Source organism: Microcebus murinus, chromosome 10, assembly GCF_040939455.1.
Source record: "Microcebus murinus isolate Inina chromosome 10, M.murinus_Inina_mat1.0, whole genome shotgun sequence".
NCBI classification, from domain to species: domain Eukaryota; kingdom Metazoa; phylum Chordata; class Mammalia; order Primates; family Cheirogaleidae; genus Microcebus; species Microcebus murinus.
In genome coordinates this window covers 17,087,606-17,100,966 of record NC_134113.1, presented here as the reverse complement: position 1 = coordinate 17,100,966, position 13,361 = coordinate 17,087,606, and the positions used below count along the sequence as shown (strand labels likewise).

The 13,361-nt window shown below is 48.1% G+C and overlaps 1 protein-coding gene across 3 annotated transcripts in view; it reads left to right on the top strand.

Moving 5' to 3' along the window:
- CHST11 (carbohydrate sulfotransferase 11) overlaps nucleotides 1–11,940 on the top strand; it is a 260,744-nt gene extending 248,804 nt beyond the window's left edge. For all 3 annotated transcript variants that reach the window (XM_012772730.3, XM_012772731.2, XM_012772732.2), the window contains one exon: nucleotides 8,681–11,940. In XM_012772730.3, the coding sequence (XP_012628184.1) occupies nucleotides 8,681–9,535 (855 nt within the window). In that variant the 3' untranslated portion in view covers nucleotides 9,536–11,940. The remainder of the gene's footprint in view (nucleotides 1–8,680) is intronic.
- The last annotated feature ends 1,421 nt before the right edge of the window (nucleotides 11,941–13,361 follow it).

Genomic DNA, 13,361 nt, shown 5'->3' with positions numbered 1-13,361 from the left:
GACAATGTTAATGTCAGTTAACACGAAATCACTGCTTTCCTAAACCCTTTACATTTTTTAACAGGTTCAGGCCATATTATTTCTGTAAAGGCCCAATATTTTCCTCCTTTCTTTTTCTAAGCGTAAGAGTTTTTTAAGCATTATGTAATTCATAGTGATTCTCTACGATGTACCCAAAGCTGTCTAAGAACTGTGGCCTTCTAGACCTTTGACTCCTGGCCCTACCGAATGAAAAGCCCCTTGTCTTAAACCACCAGGACCCAGGAAAGGGAAATTTGCACACGCAAGTCCAAGTCTCTGCTTCAGTTTATAGCTGCCGGCCTTGGAGCCCCTGAAGCACTGGTTCCCACACCCCGGTGGCCTTAGAATCCCTAGGGAGCTGGCCACACCAGAGCTAACAGCAAGGACCCAGGCCTCCTTGATGTTTAAAGCTCGCCTGGGATCCCAGAGAGCTGCCAGGGTTGGGAACCCAGCAGGCAGTAACTGCCAGGCAGGTCTTCACACCCCAGGAGGCAGAATAAGGCAGGGCCTGGGGGCACAGTCTGCCCGATTCAAACCCCAGCCCCGCTTCCTAGCTCCCTGACCTTGAGCAAGTTAATTATTCTCCCTGTGCCTCAGTTTCCTCATCCAATAAATTGGGGATACAATGGTACCTACCCCATAGAGTGTGAGATTAACAGTGGCTGGTGTGTAGTAAGTGCTTAATAAACAGTAGCTTCTATACATGTGTGTCTCTGTTTTTGCTGTGGAGGCGGTTTCCTCAGTGATTCCTCATGACTAGCCCTTTTTGGGAGAGTCTAGGAATTTCTGTGCCCCTAAGGAGATATACTAGAATCCGAGCCCCTCTACCGCTTCTAAAATAGGCAGATGAGGGCATTACAGCTGAGATGCTGGAAGGGGGTTTGTGTTCAGACTTTCTTTCGAGCAGAGAAACTGAGGCCGAGCCCGAGCTAACAACTGTTAAAGGCAGATTTGGACAACGCCCAGTCATTTGATGCATCCAAACTGACCTTGTTCTCTGGGTCCATCTCCCTGCGTCCCCCCCACACACACCTGGAGCGGTCGGCGGTTCTTGTGTCTGGGGAAGGCCGCAAACACCACAGGAGATGTTTTAATTTAAGGGAAACCAGCTCTTCTTCCTTTTAAGATGAAACGTAGTAAAATTTTAAAGACTTTTTCAAACAGTCCCTAAATTTGGTACTTAAACTAATTATGGTTGCCTTTTAAAAATGTCCAAATTAAAAATAGACATCCAAAGGAGAATGCAGGACACAGCCCGGAGCCCGGAGCCATGTTCCCGGTTTCCTAGAATCAGCCCTCCTCTGACCTAATTTATACTTTGGGCAGATCAAAGGGAGATGAAGGGAGTTGGAGGCTGGGGCTGGGGGCGGATCTAGGAGTCGCTCGGCAGCAGATGGTGAACCTGGGTTCTATGTTCTGTAATTAGGCAGAGCTGTGAATGGGTAAAAGATGTTAGATTACAGTCATTTCCACGAGGTATAAAGCTGCGGTTCTCAACATCACCTGGTGTCATGGGTTGAGCTGTGTCCCCTCCCTAAGGCGTATGCTGAATGCTGAGGTCCCCCCAGCACCTCAGAATATGACTATATTTGGAGATAGGGCCTTCAAAGAGGCGATGACGTAAAAATGGGGATGCTTGGGTGGGGCCCAAATGCCACCTGACGGGAGTCCTGATGAGAAGAGACTCCAGGCGTGCATGCAAGGAGGAATGACCTCGTGGAGAGGCAGCAGGACAGGCAGCATCTGCAAGCCAAGGAAAGACACCTGGAGGACACCAACCCTGCCGGCACCTTGGTCTTAAACATCCAGCATCCAGAACTGGGAGAAAATAAACTTCTGTTTTTCAGGCCACCCAGTCTGTGGCATTTCACTGTGGCAGCCCTAGCAAACTAACACACTTGGGAACTTGGCTAGACATGCAAATTCTCAGGCCTATCCCTGACCTACTGAATCGGAAACTCTGGGGGTGGAACCCAGCAAACTGTTGTAACAAGCCCTTCAAGGTGATTTTCATGTCTGCTAAAATTTGAGAACCACTGCCATAAAGTCTTATTAATAGTTGGGGGTAGCCAGCCCAGGAGAGAATGACACATGGTTGGAAGTAGGGACTGGTCTGATGAATATAAACTTTCTTTTAGAAGGTTCTGGAAGTCTCTGGAAAAGTCCCAAAGGGTTCCCTAAATGAGAAGGTGTATGTTAAAGTGTTCTTTCTGTACATGCTGAAGTATCTTGTAGTCATTAGATGGAAGTGAATTGTAACATTAGCATTCAGTTGGCTGAAGAATGCGGCCCTCTAATTATGCCAGCATCAGTGGACTGAATCCTGGAACCTCCCCTCTTGACTGAATTTTCTGACTCCTTTAAAATCTTGTACATTTTCCACCCCAGAGAATTGGAATGTTCTCTTTTCTGATAGAGCAAGGAAATTTAATCACATTTCCCCTTTTGTCCTTGCTGCTAGGAAGCCCACAACCAAATGAGAGTCTCGATCCTAGCCCTCATAGTATATTAACTTTCTCCAATTTCAATTTTATATTGCACATATGTCCTGTGTTATGATCTCTTCAAACCCTTTTGAGAAAGAAGAAGAGGGGAGAGAAAGGGACGGTAAGAAGAAAGAGATTGATCTCACAGCTCAGATATGATAATTGTCAGATGAACGAATCCCTGCTCTGTAGTAATAAAATTGGTAAAACTTGGTTGGGAAAGACCAATGTTCTCTTTCAGTGACAAGGGGACAAATTTTTCCTCACTAATGAGTCTTCTTCGCTCCTTTATCTTCCTGATGTTCCAAAGCTGTGCTCAGGGGACATGTTAGCCGATAGTTACGAAAGCTCCTCTGAGCCCTGGTTGGGGACAAGAATGTCACCCTATAGACCAAGAGAGCATGGAAGTGATGTGACCAGGTTTGTATTTTTTAAGTTGAAAATCGCTATTTTCTTGATCACAATTTCTAACAAGCTGTTGATCCTGTGAACAAACACAGAGATTTCCAGAACACCCCAGGCCACCATCAGAAATCTGTCCTGCCCCATCCTGACATTATTGCAAAGAATTCTCCTCTTTCTTCTGACCTGTCCAGAGCTGCCCTTAATCCAGGTTTCATGAACCAAGGTTCAAGGAGTCCGGAGATAGAACTCCAAGGGGTCTAGAGTTCCGTTAAGAATTGTATGAATTTTGTGTTTTTATCTTGGTGATCATCTTTTGAAAAACGAGTCAAGGCCTTTCTGGATCATGAGACCTGCCCCGGAAAACCTAGTCCCGCCAAGTGAAATCATGGTGCATGTGTTCTTTGATGGTCGTGGTGGCACCATGTAGCTCCATTTTCATTGTCTTAAGTTAATTAGAAATGGGCAGAGAAAGACTGTATATAAATGATGAGCTTTTATTGATTAAAGGTCAAATGGGGTCATAGGGTGCTGGGTTTTACAGTAACTAGGAAAGAGGAAGTGGTGGGGAAACTGAGTCCTCACACAGCCTCGCAGAGGAGCAATGCTGTTCTCCAAAGAGCCTGCCCTACACAGTCAGCGAGCATCCCACGTTTCGGGCAGGGCTTTAGTTCCAGTAAAACATCATCCTTTATGTTAATGCTGCTCGTTTGAATATTTGCATTTGTTTTGGTCTCGTAGTTGTATACCTAGTTTTATTCTATTTGTGCATATTTTAGTCACATTTTATTTGAATGATTTAAATCCACACTAGTCTGACATTATTTCAAAATGAAAATTGATAAAAACAAATTAAAATACATGTTTTACAAATGTAAGGCTAGAGGCCCAGGTAAATTTACTAGCGGCCTGGACACATCTCAGATTTGAGAAGCGTTCCCTCCGCCTGTGCTCCAAGTCTTCCCAAGGGAAACCATGTGCCTTGCTGGGGCAGGTACGCCACTTGGATCCTAAACTGCTGTGGAGAAGAAAAGGAAGCGTAAGAAACCTCAAATACCACATTTTAAAGCGCCACTGAGTTATTTTCTGCCTCTGCAATTGGACGTAAAATGACACCATGGTATCATTTCCATTTTTCCTGCCTCTGTGGTCCTGAATGCAGCATTAACTGGCATGCTACCTCCCTGTGCATTCAGATGCCCAGGAAATTATCTCCAACTGGAAAGACGGTGCAGAAAGGAGGAGCCTGTTCCTGTGCTCATCTTAGTAACGTATTGCCTTAAATTGTCCTTAGCAATTCAAATGACAAAATTGGCCGGCACCGTTTCCTTCTAAGTTCTTCCATTTCCTTTAGGACACTTTTTTTCTTTTTTTAATGGCATTGCTTAATAGCCCAAGAGGTCCATGAAGGCTCCTCTTAAGGTGATGAATACATCTGCTAAGAAGTCGTGAATTGCAAAGGTCAGAGTTTTTCTATTCAAAATAAATATGAATTGAATTTGGTGACCTAGGACTGACCTGCAGCAAAATTAGAGAGCTGATGAAATTAATCTTTGTGACTCCAGGCTTTTTTTTTTTCCTTCTTTCATAAAAGAACATCTACCTATTAGCCACCTACTTTGTGCCGTACCTTGTCTAAATCCTGTGTTAAACTTGATCTTATTTACTAAATGCTGAACCAACCATGCCTTATTTGATGTAATCACCACACCTGCAGGGTAGGTTGGATGATCCCATTTTGCAGATAAGGGAACTGAGGCTCAGAAGGTTGAGGCTGCTGCCCAAGATCAAGCCCTGGGCTTTGAATCTTCTGATTTTGAATCTCAGCCTCTCATCTTGCTTACTAGTACCCTGATAGGCTTTCTTTATTCTTTTGGGTAAGAATATTCTTTTAAATAATGTTATCTTCTCTAACACATTTATGCTTTAGTATCCACTTGCTCAAAGTTATTGATTGAATGCCTGACTCCTGTCTTAGCTTCCTAAGACTGCTGTGATCAATCACCATAAACTGGGTGGCTTTAAAACACCAGAAATTTATTCTCTCATAGTTCTAGAAGCTGGAAGTGCGAAATCAAGGTGTGGGGAGAGCCGTATTCTTCCTGAAGGCTCTAGGCATTGATCCTTCCTGGCCTCTTCCTAGCTTCCAGCGGTGGCTGGCAATTCTTGGCATTCCTTGGCTTATAGACATCGTTTCATTCGAGACTCTGTCCTCACGTGGCATTCACCCTTATGTCCCTACGTCTCTGCTTTCTCTTCTTGATGAGGACACCAGTCATTGGACTGGGGCCCACCCTAACTAACGCAGCATCACTCATGTTAACTAACTGCATCTGCAAAAACCCTATTTCTGTACAAGGTCGCCGTGCTGTAAAGAACTGTCTGGTATCTGTGGACAATTGTGAAATTTCTTTAGCCACAGAGGGGCCTTCCTACTTGCATATCAAGTTTCCCTAAGGAGATTATTAAGTCATTCATTCATTCACTCAACAAATACTTACTGGGCATCTTCTGTGTGACAGGCACTTTTGCAAGCACTGCAGATACCGCGGCAGAAAGGCGAAGTCCCCACTTCGTAGTACTTGTGTCCGACCAGAACGCTTTAGGACAGAACGGCGTGCAAGGCATAGATCTGGGGTCACAAGATCTGGTGTGAGTCGCAGTTCTGCTTCTCACAGCAGGGCTTACCTTGGGGCAGTCATCCAGCCTGTCCCAGCCAGTCTCCCCACCAACAGATTGGAAATGCTGAGGCCAGCATAGCTGAGCAATGTGGGAGGACTTCCCCGAGATAAACAGCAAGGACGCGCTCTGCAAAGCGTTCTCAATATTACACGTGCGGTGCTGCATCCAACAGAGCCCTCGCCATAAAGTGGGGGTTATAATAAAACCGACCCCTTGGGTTACTGATTGCATTAAAGAAGTGAAGCCATGTGAAGCATTTAGAACAGTACCTGGTATTCAATGAGCACTCGCTCACTCAGACAGATAGGGGAGGCTAGATAGTATCCTGATATGTATTGTGTATAAGGAAAAGTTAGCAAATTCTGCAGCTTGTTTTCTACATTTCGTAGCATATTCATGGCGCCACTTATACTTGGAGAACTGAAAACTAACATCACTAGATATTTGGATTGATGGAGTGCCCACAGCTACTGGGCACTGAGACTTTGTGGCAAAATCTCAGCAAGACAAAGTAATGCCAGAGCCTAGGCAGTGAGGAAGAACATTCTGGAAGATTCTCTGTGGGACTCGGAATAGAATACATGGCCACCAGTTGGCCACCCTGGAAGGAATTAGGCCCTACCCAACAATAGAGGTGGCTACGACCCTGACAATCGGCTAACCTGCTAACTGCCTCTTTCCACAGACAGGGCGGGTGAGGCCCAGAGAGGGAAGAGAGGAGGAAATAATGTTGATTGTGTGCCTGCAGTGTTCAGGCCTTTCCACACGGTCCATTCCCTAGAACCCTCACACCAGCCCAGCAGGCATGGGCATGATGTTCTCCATTGTACAGGCAGGGAAAACACGGCTGAGGGAGACCCAGCCCCACACTGGGACCATAATGATTCAGAAACTGGACCCTCGATTCAGCAGCCCAGGCCTCTCTGCACATACGAGATTATTGCTCTGCCCTTTGTCGCAGAGATAAGCTTGCTGACTGGTGGCATTTGGCCTGTGAGTAACTGGGCCAGTAATTTGTGAATTATTCCCAATCCAGTAAACTCCTGCAGGCCAACCCTGTTTTACCAAGTAGAAACTTAAAATATCTATGGGGCCCTTGCTCCTCTCGGGCTCTGGCCGACAGTCTCAGCATCATGTCCCAGCTACCCTTTCCAGCTCTCCTGTTTCAGTATTTATTGCTGGGTAACAAACCACCTTAAAACAGCACTGCTGTGTCACTTGCCACAATTCTTTGGGTAGGCAGTTGGGCAAGTCTGCCGGTCTCACCCACGACCATTCACACGACTGTGGTCACTGGATGTCCGGCAGTCAGTGCCAGCTGGGGTGCCACAGTCCCCCTCAGCCTCCAGGAGGCTGGATAGGGCTTTCCATGGCGTGACTGTCCCAGACTGAAGGGTAGGAACTGTGGGGCTTCATAATAGGCCCAGAACTGACCCCGATAGCTTCCCCCACATCCTACTCATCAGAGCAAGTCCCGGCCGGCCCACACTCAAGGGGCTGGAGAACTGGACTGCACGTCTTGACGGGAGGGGCATCAGCGTCAGATTGCATGGGGGAGGCACATCAGGAGGGCACTAACATCTCCTTCTGGATCTCCACCAGGTATTTGTGAGGGCGAAGCCACAAGAGAATCACCATACCGTGCCCACATAGGCTTGGCAAAGCGTTCGCACTCTGTCTTACTTTGCTTCCTCCCTTGAATGTGAAAATTTTTAGAGGCGATTGCATCTAGCTCAGAGTGTTGCTGGGAAGATTGGACATAATGTATTTAAATCACCTGTGAACGTGCCTGATACAGAGCTCCTTGGCCACACTCTCTGCGGTTGTCACCGTCACCGTCATCACCATCCTGTCATCACCCATGCATGCCCTAACGCAGGGTGCAAGGGCTTCTCCCCACTGGCTACCGGGAGATCCCTCAGGTCCCAGTAAACTCATCGATATTTCCGAATTTTGCCCCATGCACATGTTAGGATGCATTTTGCAGATTGTGGGTCAGAGCTGGAAGTGCAGGGCCAGAGTCTTGGGTGACACCCAGACCCTGGGCTCCGCTGACTCGCTGTCTGGGTGGTTGGGGGGTTGTCACTGACAACTCTGCGTCCTCAGGACTCGAGGCCACCCACAGTCTGGACTGGAGGGGGCAGTTGCTCTGGGGCTCTGAGTCCCTGTGAAGCCAGTGGCCACGGGACTTGAGGAAACCCAGCACGAGCAGACGGGAGCTGTGCCGTACGGACGCTGGGTGCTGAGGACGCTCAGGGGAGGGTAATTCTTCCACGCGTGTGGCAGGGGAGTGCATGGGGACTGCCCAGTGTGTACCAGCAGAGCAGGACGGGAGAGCCCCAGATGGGCCCAGCCCAAGGAATGCATGTGACAGAAGGGAAAGAGTGAATCAGTGGTATCTCGGGAGCCCCCTTCGGTCATGAAGGGGCGAGGGGCAGGAATGAAGCTGGGAAGGTGCTCATGATGCTGGGCCATGGAGAGCCTCAAATGGCCAGCGTATGAACGGGGACTCTTGGGGCCAGGAGGCAAGCAGGACACCGTGTCATCTGCAGCCCCAGAGCAACCCTTCCATACCCCTGGTGGCCCCTACGTCTCCATAACTTTAACCACAATTCAAATTAATTCTCTTTATATTGAGAAGGGCCACACTGCACCTTCATGAGGAGTAGGGGGAGGTATGGCATGAAGCCTCCACTCCATAAAGGTCTCTGAGCGTCTGGGCACCAGGGTGGTGGCAGAGCAGGGCAGAGTGGTCTCGGGTTTCCTATTCCAGATGGCCTGGGAAGGCTGGTTCAGACTGGGAGCAAGTAGTCTCTGCAGAGAGGCCTTTGCTCTTAGAATTTATAGAAACACACACAGCTTCCCGCATGTTTCCCGTTGGCCTCCGTCAAGGCCGCCAGCTCTCTGCCCTGCTGCCTCCCAGACCCTGAGCGATCTGGGTCCCGTCCCCCACCGTGCCGAGCAGGGTGCGTTTTCCATCCGGAGCCCTCAATGCATGCTCCAACAGGGGGCTTGCGGGTCCCCTTGCAGCCGACGGAAATGTCCCAGACAAGTGCTGAGTCCTTGTCCCTCTTGTGTCCCCTCTGCAGCTGGAGCTCTCAAACACTGCCGTCCTCCACCAGATGCGGCGGGACCAGGTGACAGACACGTGCCGCGCCAACAGCGCCATGAGCCGCAAGCGGCGGGTGCTGACGCCCAGCGACCTGAAGCACTTGGTGGTGGATGAGGATCACGAGCTCATCTACTGCTACGTCCCCAAGGTGGCGTGCACCAACTGGAAGCGGCTCATGATGGTCCTGACCGGGCGGGGCAAGTACAGCGACCCCATGGAGATCCCGGCCAACGAGGCCCACGTCTCTGCCAACCTGAAGACCCTGAACCAGTACAGCATCCCGGAAATCAACCACCGCTTGAAAAGCTACATGAAATTCCTGTTCGTCCGGGAGCCCTTCGAGAGGCTGGTGTCGGCCTACCGCAACAAGTTCACGCAGAAGTACAACACCTCCTTCCACAAGCGCTACGGCACCAAGATCATCAAACGCCAGCGCAAGAACGCCACCCAGGAGGCGCTGCGCAAGGGGGACGACGTCAAGTTCGAGGAATTCGTGGCCTATCTCATCGACCCCCACACCCAGCGGGAGGAGCCCTTCAACGAGCACTGGCAGACCGTCTACTCCCTCTGCCACCCCTGCCACATCCGCTACGACCTCGTGGGCAAGTACGAGACACTGGAAGAGGATTCTAACTACGTCCTGCAGCTGGCAGGAGTGGGCAGCTACCTGAAGTTCCCCACCTATGCAAAGTCTACGAGAACTACTGATGAAATGACCACAGAATTCTTCCAGAACATCAGCTCAGAGCACCAAACGCAGCTGTACGAAGTCTACAAACTCGACTTTTTAATGTTCAATTACTCAGTGCCAAGCTACCTGAAATTGGAATAAAGGGGGGGGGGAGAAAGGGAGAGAATCATGCTTTTTAATTTAAGATTTTTATTTGTCAAAAGAATTATATGGATATTGGGTTATTTTGTAAATTAATATTTCTTCGGGGGTGATGCTGCGAGCAGCATGGTGAGAATTATTTAAGACCCTTCGTAGGGAAGGACAGCTGTCTTTGCAGGGGGGATAGGATGGGTTGTCCTTGTTTTTAGAAATGAATACTGCAACACTGTCTAAAAGGTTTCCTTGTGTTCTGGTGAATTCCATGAATTGTGCATTCCATAAATTCTAATTAATATTATTTATAGTTATTTAAACATGGTCTCTATAGATTGCTTTTTGTGGCAGCAAAATTCTAATGTCTTTCCAGAAAAAATCTATGTTTCCTGCTTTGCTTGCTACAGCTCACTTGGGGGCATGAATGTTCTCCTTCCTGACCTTTTATGGAGTCACAGCCATGTGATAACAACCAGTGTCGTGGGTATGAATGCCACCATTCTTGAATTTCTGCTAGAAATAAATAGGTTGCTGTTGCACTTAGAGGCATCTTTGCAAGGAACTCATTCCAAACCAATTCCAAACCTGAAAGTCCCTCGCCCTAAAGAAATGTGATTGTTTTTTAACCCAAGGAGAGAGCTGACTGTAGCAAATTTTTCACCAGAATTAGTAGTCTGATAGAATAGACTTTTTTTAAAGAAATTTTGAACTGGCAGTGCCAGTTGTGGTGAAAGTGAAGTGGCTGTTACTTTATTTTCAACAAGTATTTATTGAGCACCTACTATATTCTAGGCCATGCAGATATAGTATTGAACAAACCCAATAGTCTTGGCCCTCAAGAAGCTTTACATGGACACAGAGCTTCCAGCTCAACAATTAGCAAACCCCTGATATTCATGGACTTTACATGGAGTTTGGACTATTCATGAGCAACCGCAGAAGGTTCATGACCCCTACAAATTTGCATTTTTCTATGGCCCAAATTTGGAAACCGCATGCTTGGAGCAGGCCACTTAAGTTGGTGAGTGATCTCAAACTCATTGCCCAACGCATGAGATGGGAAAAATGTTTCCTATCAGGTACGCCTTCCAATGTATTGGTAGTGTCTGCCTTTAAGCCCCGGGACGGATTCTCCAGGCACAGTGTAGGAGAGTGCTGTGATTGATTAGCAATGTCTGCCTTGGGTGAGGGGGGGAATGCTCCTCAAGTGCCTCCCACTGCCTTCTCCAGCGGACATGCACGCCCCCATGTAGAAGTGCTGTCTTCTGCTTGCCACGTCCAAGAGTGAGTACATGCATTCAGGGGTTTGCAAGGGTGAAGGGTAGAGGTGAGCTATTTGTACACAAACACACATGCACATGCACACCCTCCTGCAGCCTCCAGGGGCTGAGCGACCATTGGCACCTTCATGGCCGCCATGCATGGGCAGCAAGGACAGCCTTCCGTGCTCTTAGCCCGTGCCCCCTCGCCTCTGGAAGGCTGGGAACTTTTCATTTCCTGTTCCTTGCTAATTAACATCTACACACGCTTCTCATTTCCAGCCATTTCCGATGCTTCTCGGTTGAAGTTTGAGCCACATCCCTCTTACAGCTAGTGAATGAGTCGGTAGCAGATACTGTATATAATAATAATAATAATAGTTCTAATAATAGGGGAGGGTGGGATGGGGTTTTGCTTTTTGTTTTGTTTTCGATGCAGTATATAGTGAAGGGGTGAGAATATTCTAAACAAACAAAAAAATGAATAATTTATTCACAGAAACTATTAAAGTTGTATTGTAAAGCTCACAGCAAGCTCGGTGAGCAGCAGCTGCAACATCTCACTGAGGAAATTATTTTATTTAATGTGAGTGAGATGTGCACCGGGGAAGGTCGCTGAAGATATTTATAAAACATTGTGTACCTTCTTCCGAGCTCTCTCCCCTTTGTGAAGGGCACAGCAACTATGCCCTTGATGGATAGAGATTTATGCAATGTGTTTTACCAAGTAGAGTGACAGACCTTGGCTGTCCCTGGAACTGAGAGTCTGGACCTTATTTCTAGGTGGGGACACTGTCCTCAGAAGGGCTCGTGCTAATGAAACAGATTGTCCAACATTTTCTAACACAGTGTTCTACAGAACACAGGTTAAGTCAAGTTAGTTTCCTTTCTGCAGGACTTTTTCAGAGCCTTGAATGTGTGCTGTGCATTGTGAATCCCCCAGGGCATCATTGAGTCAGTAGTATTTCCTGAACTTACATGACCAGAGTGCTTTCATCTGCAGATCCTCTCACAAAGAGAGAGTGTTCCACAGAATATACTTTGGTTAGGTTGATTTAGCACATCCGAGGTCTTCAAGGATAAAAACTGCCACCCCCACACCCCTCCAAAATAAGAAAACCAAAAAAAAAAAAAAAAAAAAAAAAACCAAAACAGCGCCACAGTCTCCATCTGGTTTATAGCAACAGAGGTACTTTACCAAATGCATTAAACTTTTACTAAGGTGCAATGGTTCTAATCCTGGATACTGCCACAGACAACGATCCCATCCCTCCCAGCGGGCATGGAGGGAAGTCTTGGGTGGTGTGGACAGCAGGCAGGGAGGGCAGAGGAGGGGCGTATGTGGCCCAGAGTGGCTCCCTGTGCCTCGAGCCTTACAGATGCTTCATGGGAGTGGTGATCTCTTGAAGAGTGCTTCTTCAGTTCCACAGCTTGGAATTGTTCACTGTGTGTGCTTTTTTGGTTTTTAAATGGAAGCTCACATCGCTTTACGTTTCCGTGCCTGCCTTTGATCAGTCGTGCAAGCTTGCTCAGTGCCACGTGCAGACGGCCGTCTTTCATCCAGCTGCGCTCTCTTAGGTGAGAAAGGTTGTCCTTCAGGGGACAACACATCAATAGGTTTCTGAAACGAGGGACTCTTTCTCCTCGTGCTTTGTTTTGGGTTCCCATTTTATTTTTTAATGGCATAAAAACTTTTTATAAAAAATGGATTCAACTGTTTTGCAGAATGTAGAAAGTATTCTGTGTCCTTGGTTAAAGAAATCCATTGGTGAAGCGTGCCTGGAAAATGAAAGTTAGCGGTTGTTAGAGAAACATGTTTGCAACCGTTGTCTGTGCGTGCTTAGCTGGAGAAAAGTACAGGCAGATGTCCCCTCTCCAAGCCGCTTTTCAAAGGTGATGCTGTGTTTTAAAGACCAGGTACAGTCAGGTAGTATTTACAAGGACATTCCTGCCTACCCTGTCCCTTTGGTTGGAAAACTCTCGATTATTCCTGTAGCTTCTCCAGACTCCCCTCGCCACCCTCCCCAGCTGGTCTGGGACGAAGGGCCGTCTTCTGACCTGTGGTGGCTCCAAGGAGACTTTCCTCCTCCCTGTCCACCGGTGAGCTTCCCCCTCCTGCTCGTTTGGGATATAGGTGCCTCAGGAGAGCGGTGGGCGGTGGACACCTCAGTCAGACCAGATCTCCTGGTGGCAAAGGCGTGGAAGCACAAAGGTCTCACCCATGCTAGTAGAAGCTCCAGAACAAAGTGTGCGAGTCCCTAGCACGCTTGGCTGGTGGGGTCTGGACCAGTGCTGAGAGTGTGATTGCAGAAGTGGCTGTTCTAACCTAGCAAGCACTCAGCCCCGCCCGCCCCTGCACGCGAACACATACACACGCACACATGTGCACATGCATAATGCAAGCTGCCCCTGTGTGCAACCCTGGTGACCAAACCCCTCCCTTGCCACCTCACTGTCAGCAGGACTGACCACATCACGTCCCCACGTTCCTACCACCAGCATGTCCTCCAGCCTTTTCCCGTCGCAGTCAATGGGACCCTACCAACAAGCCACAGGACCTTCCAGAACTAGGT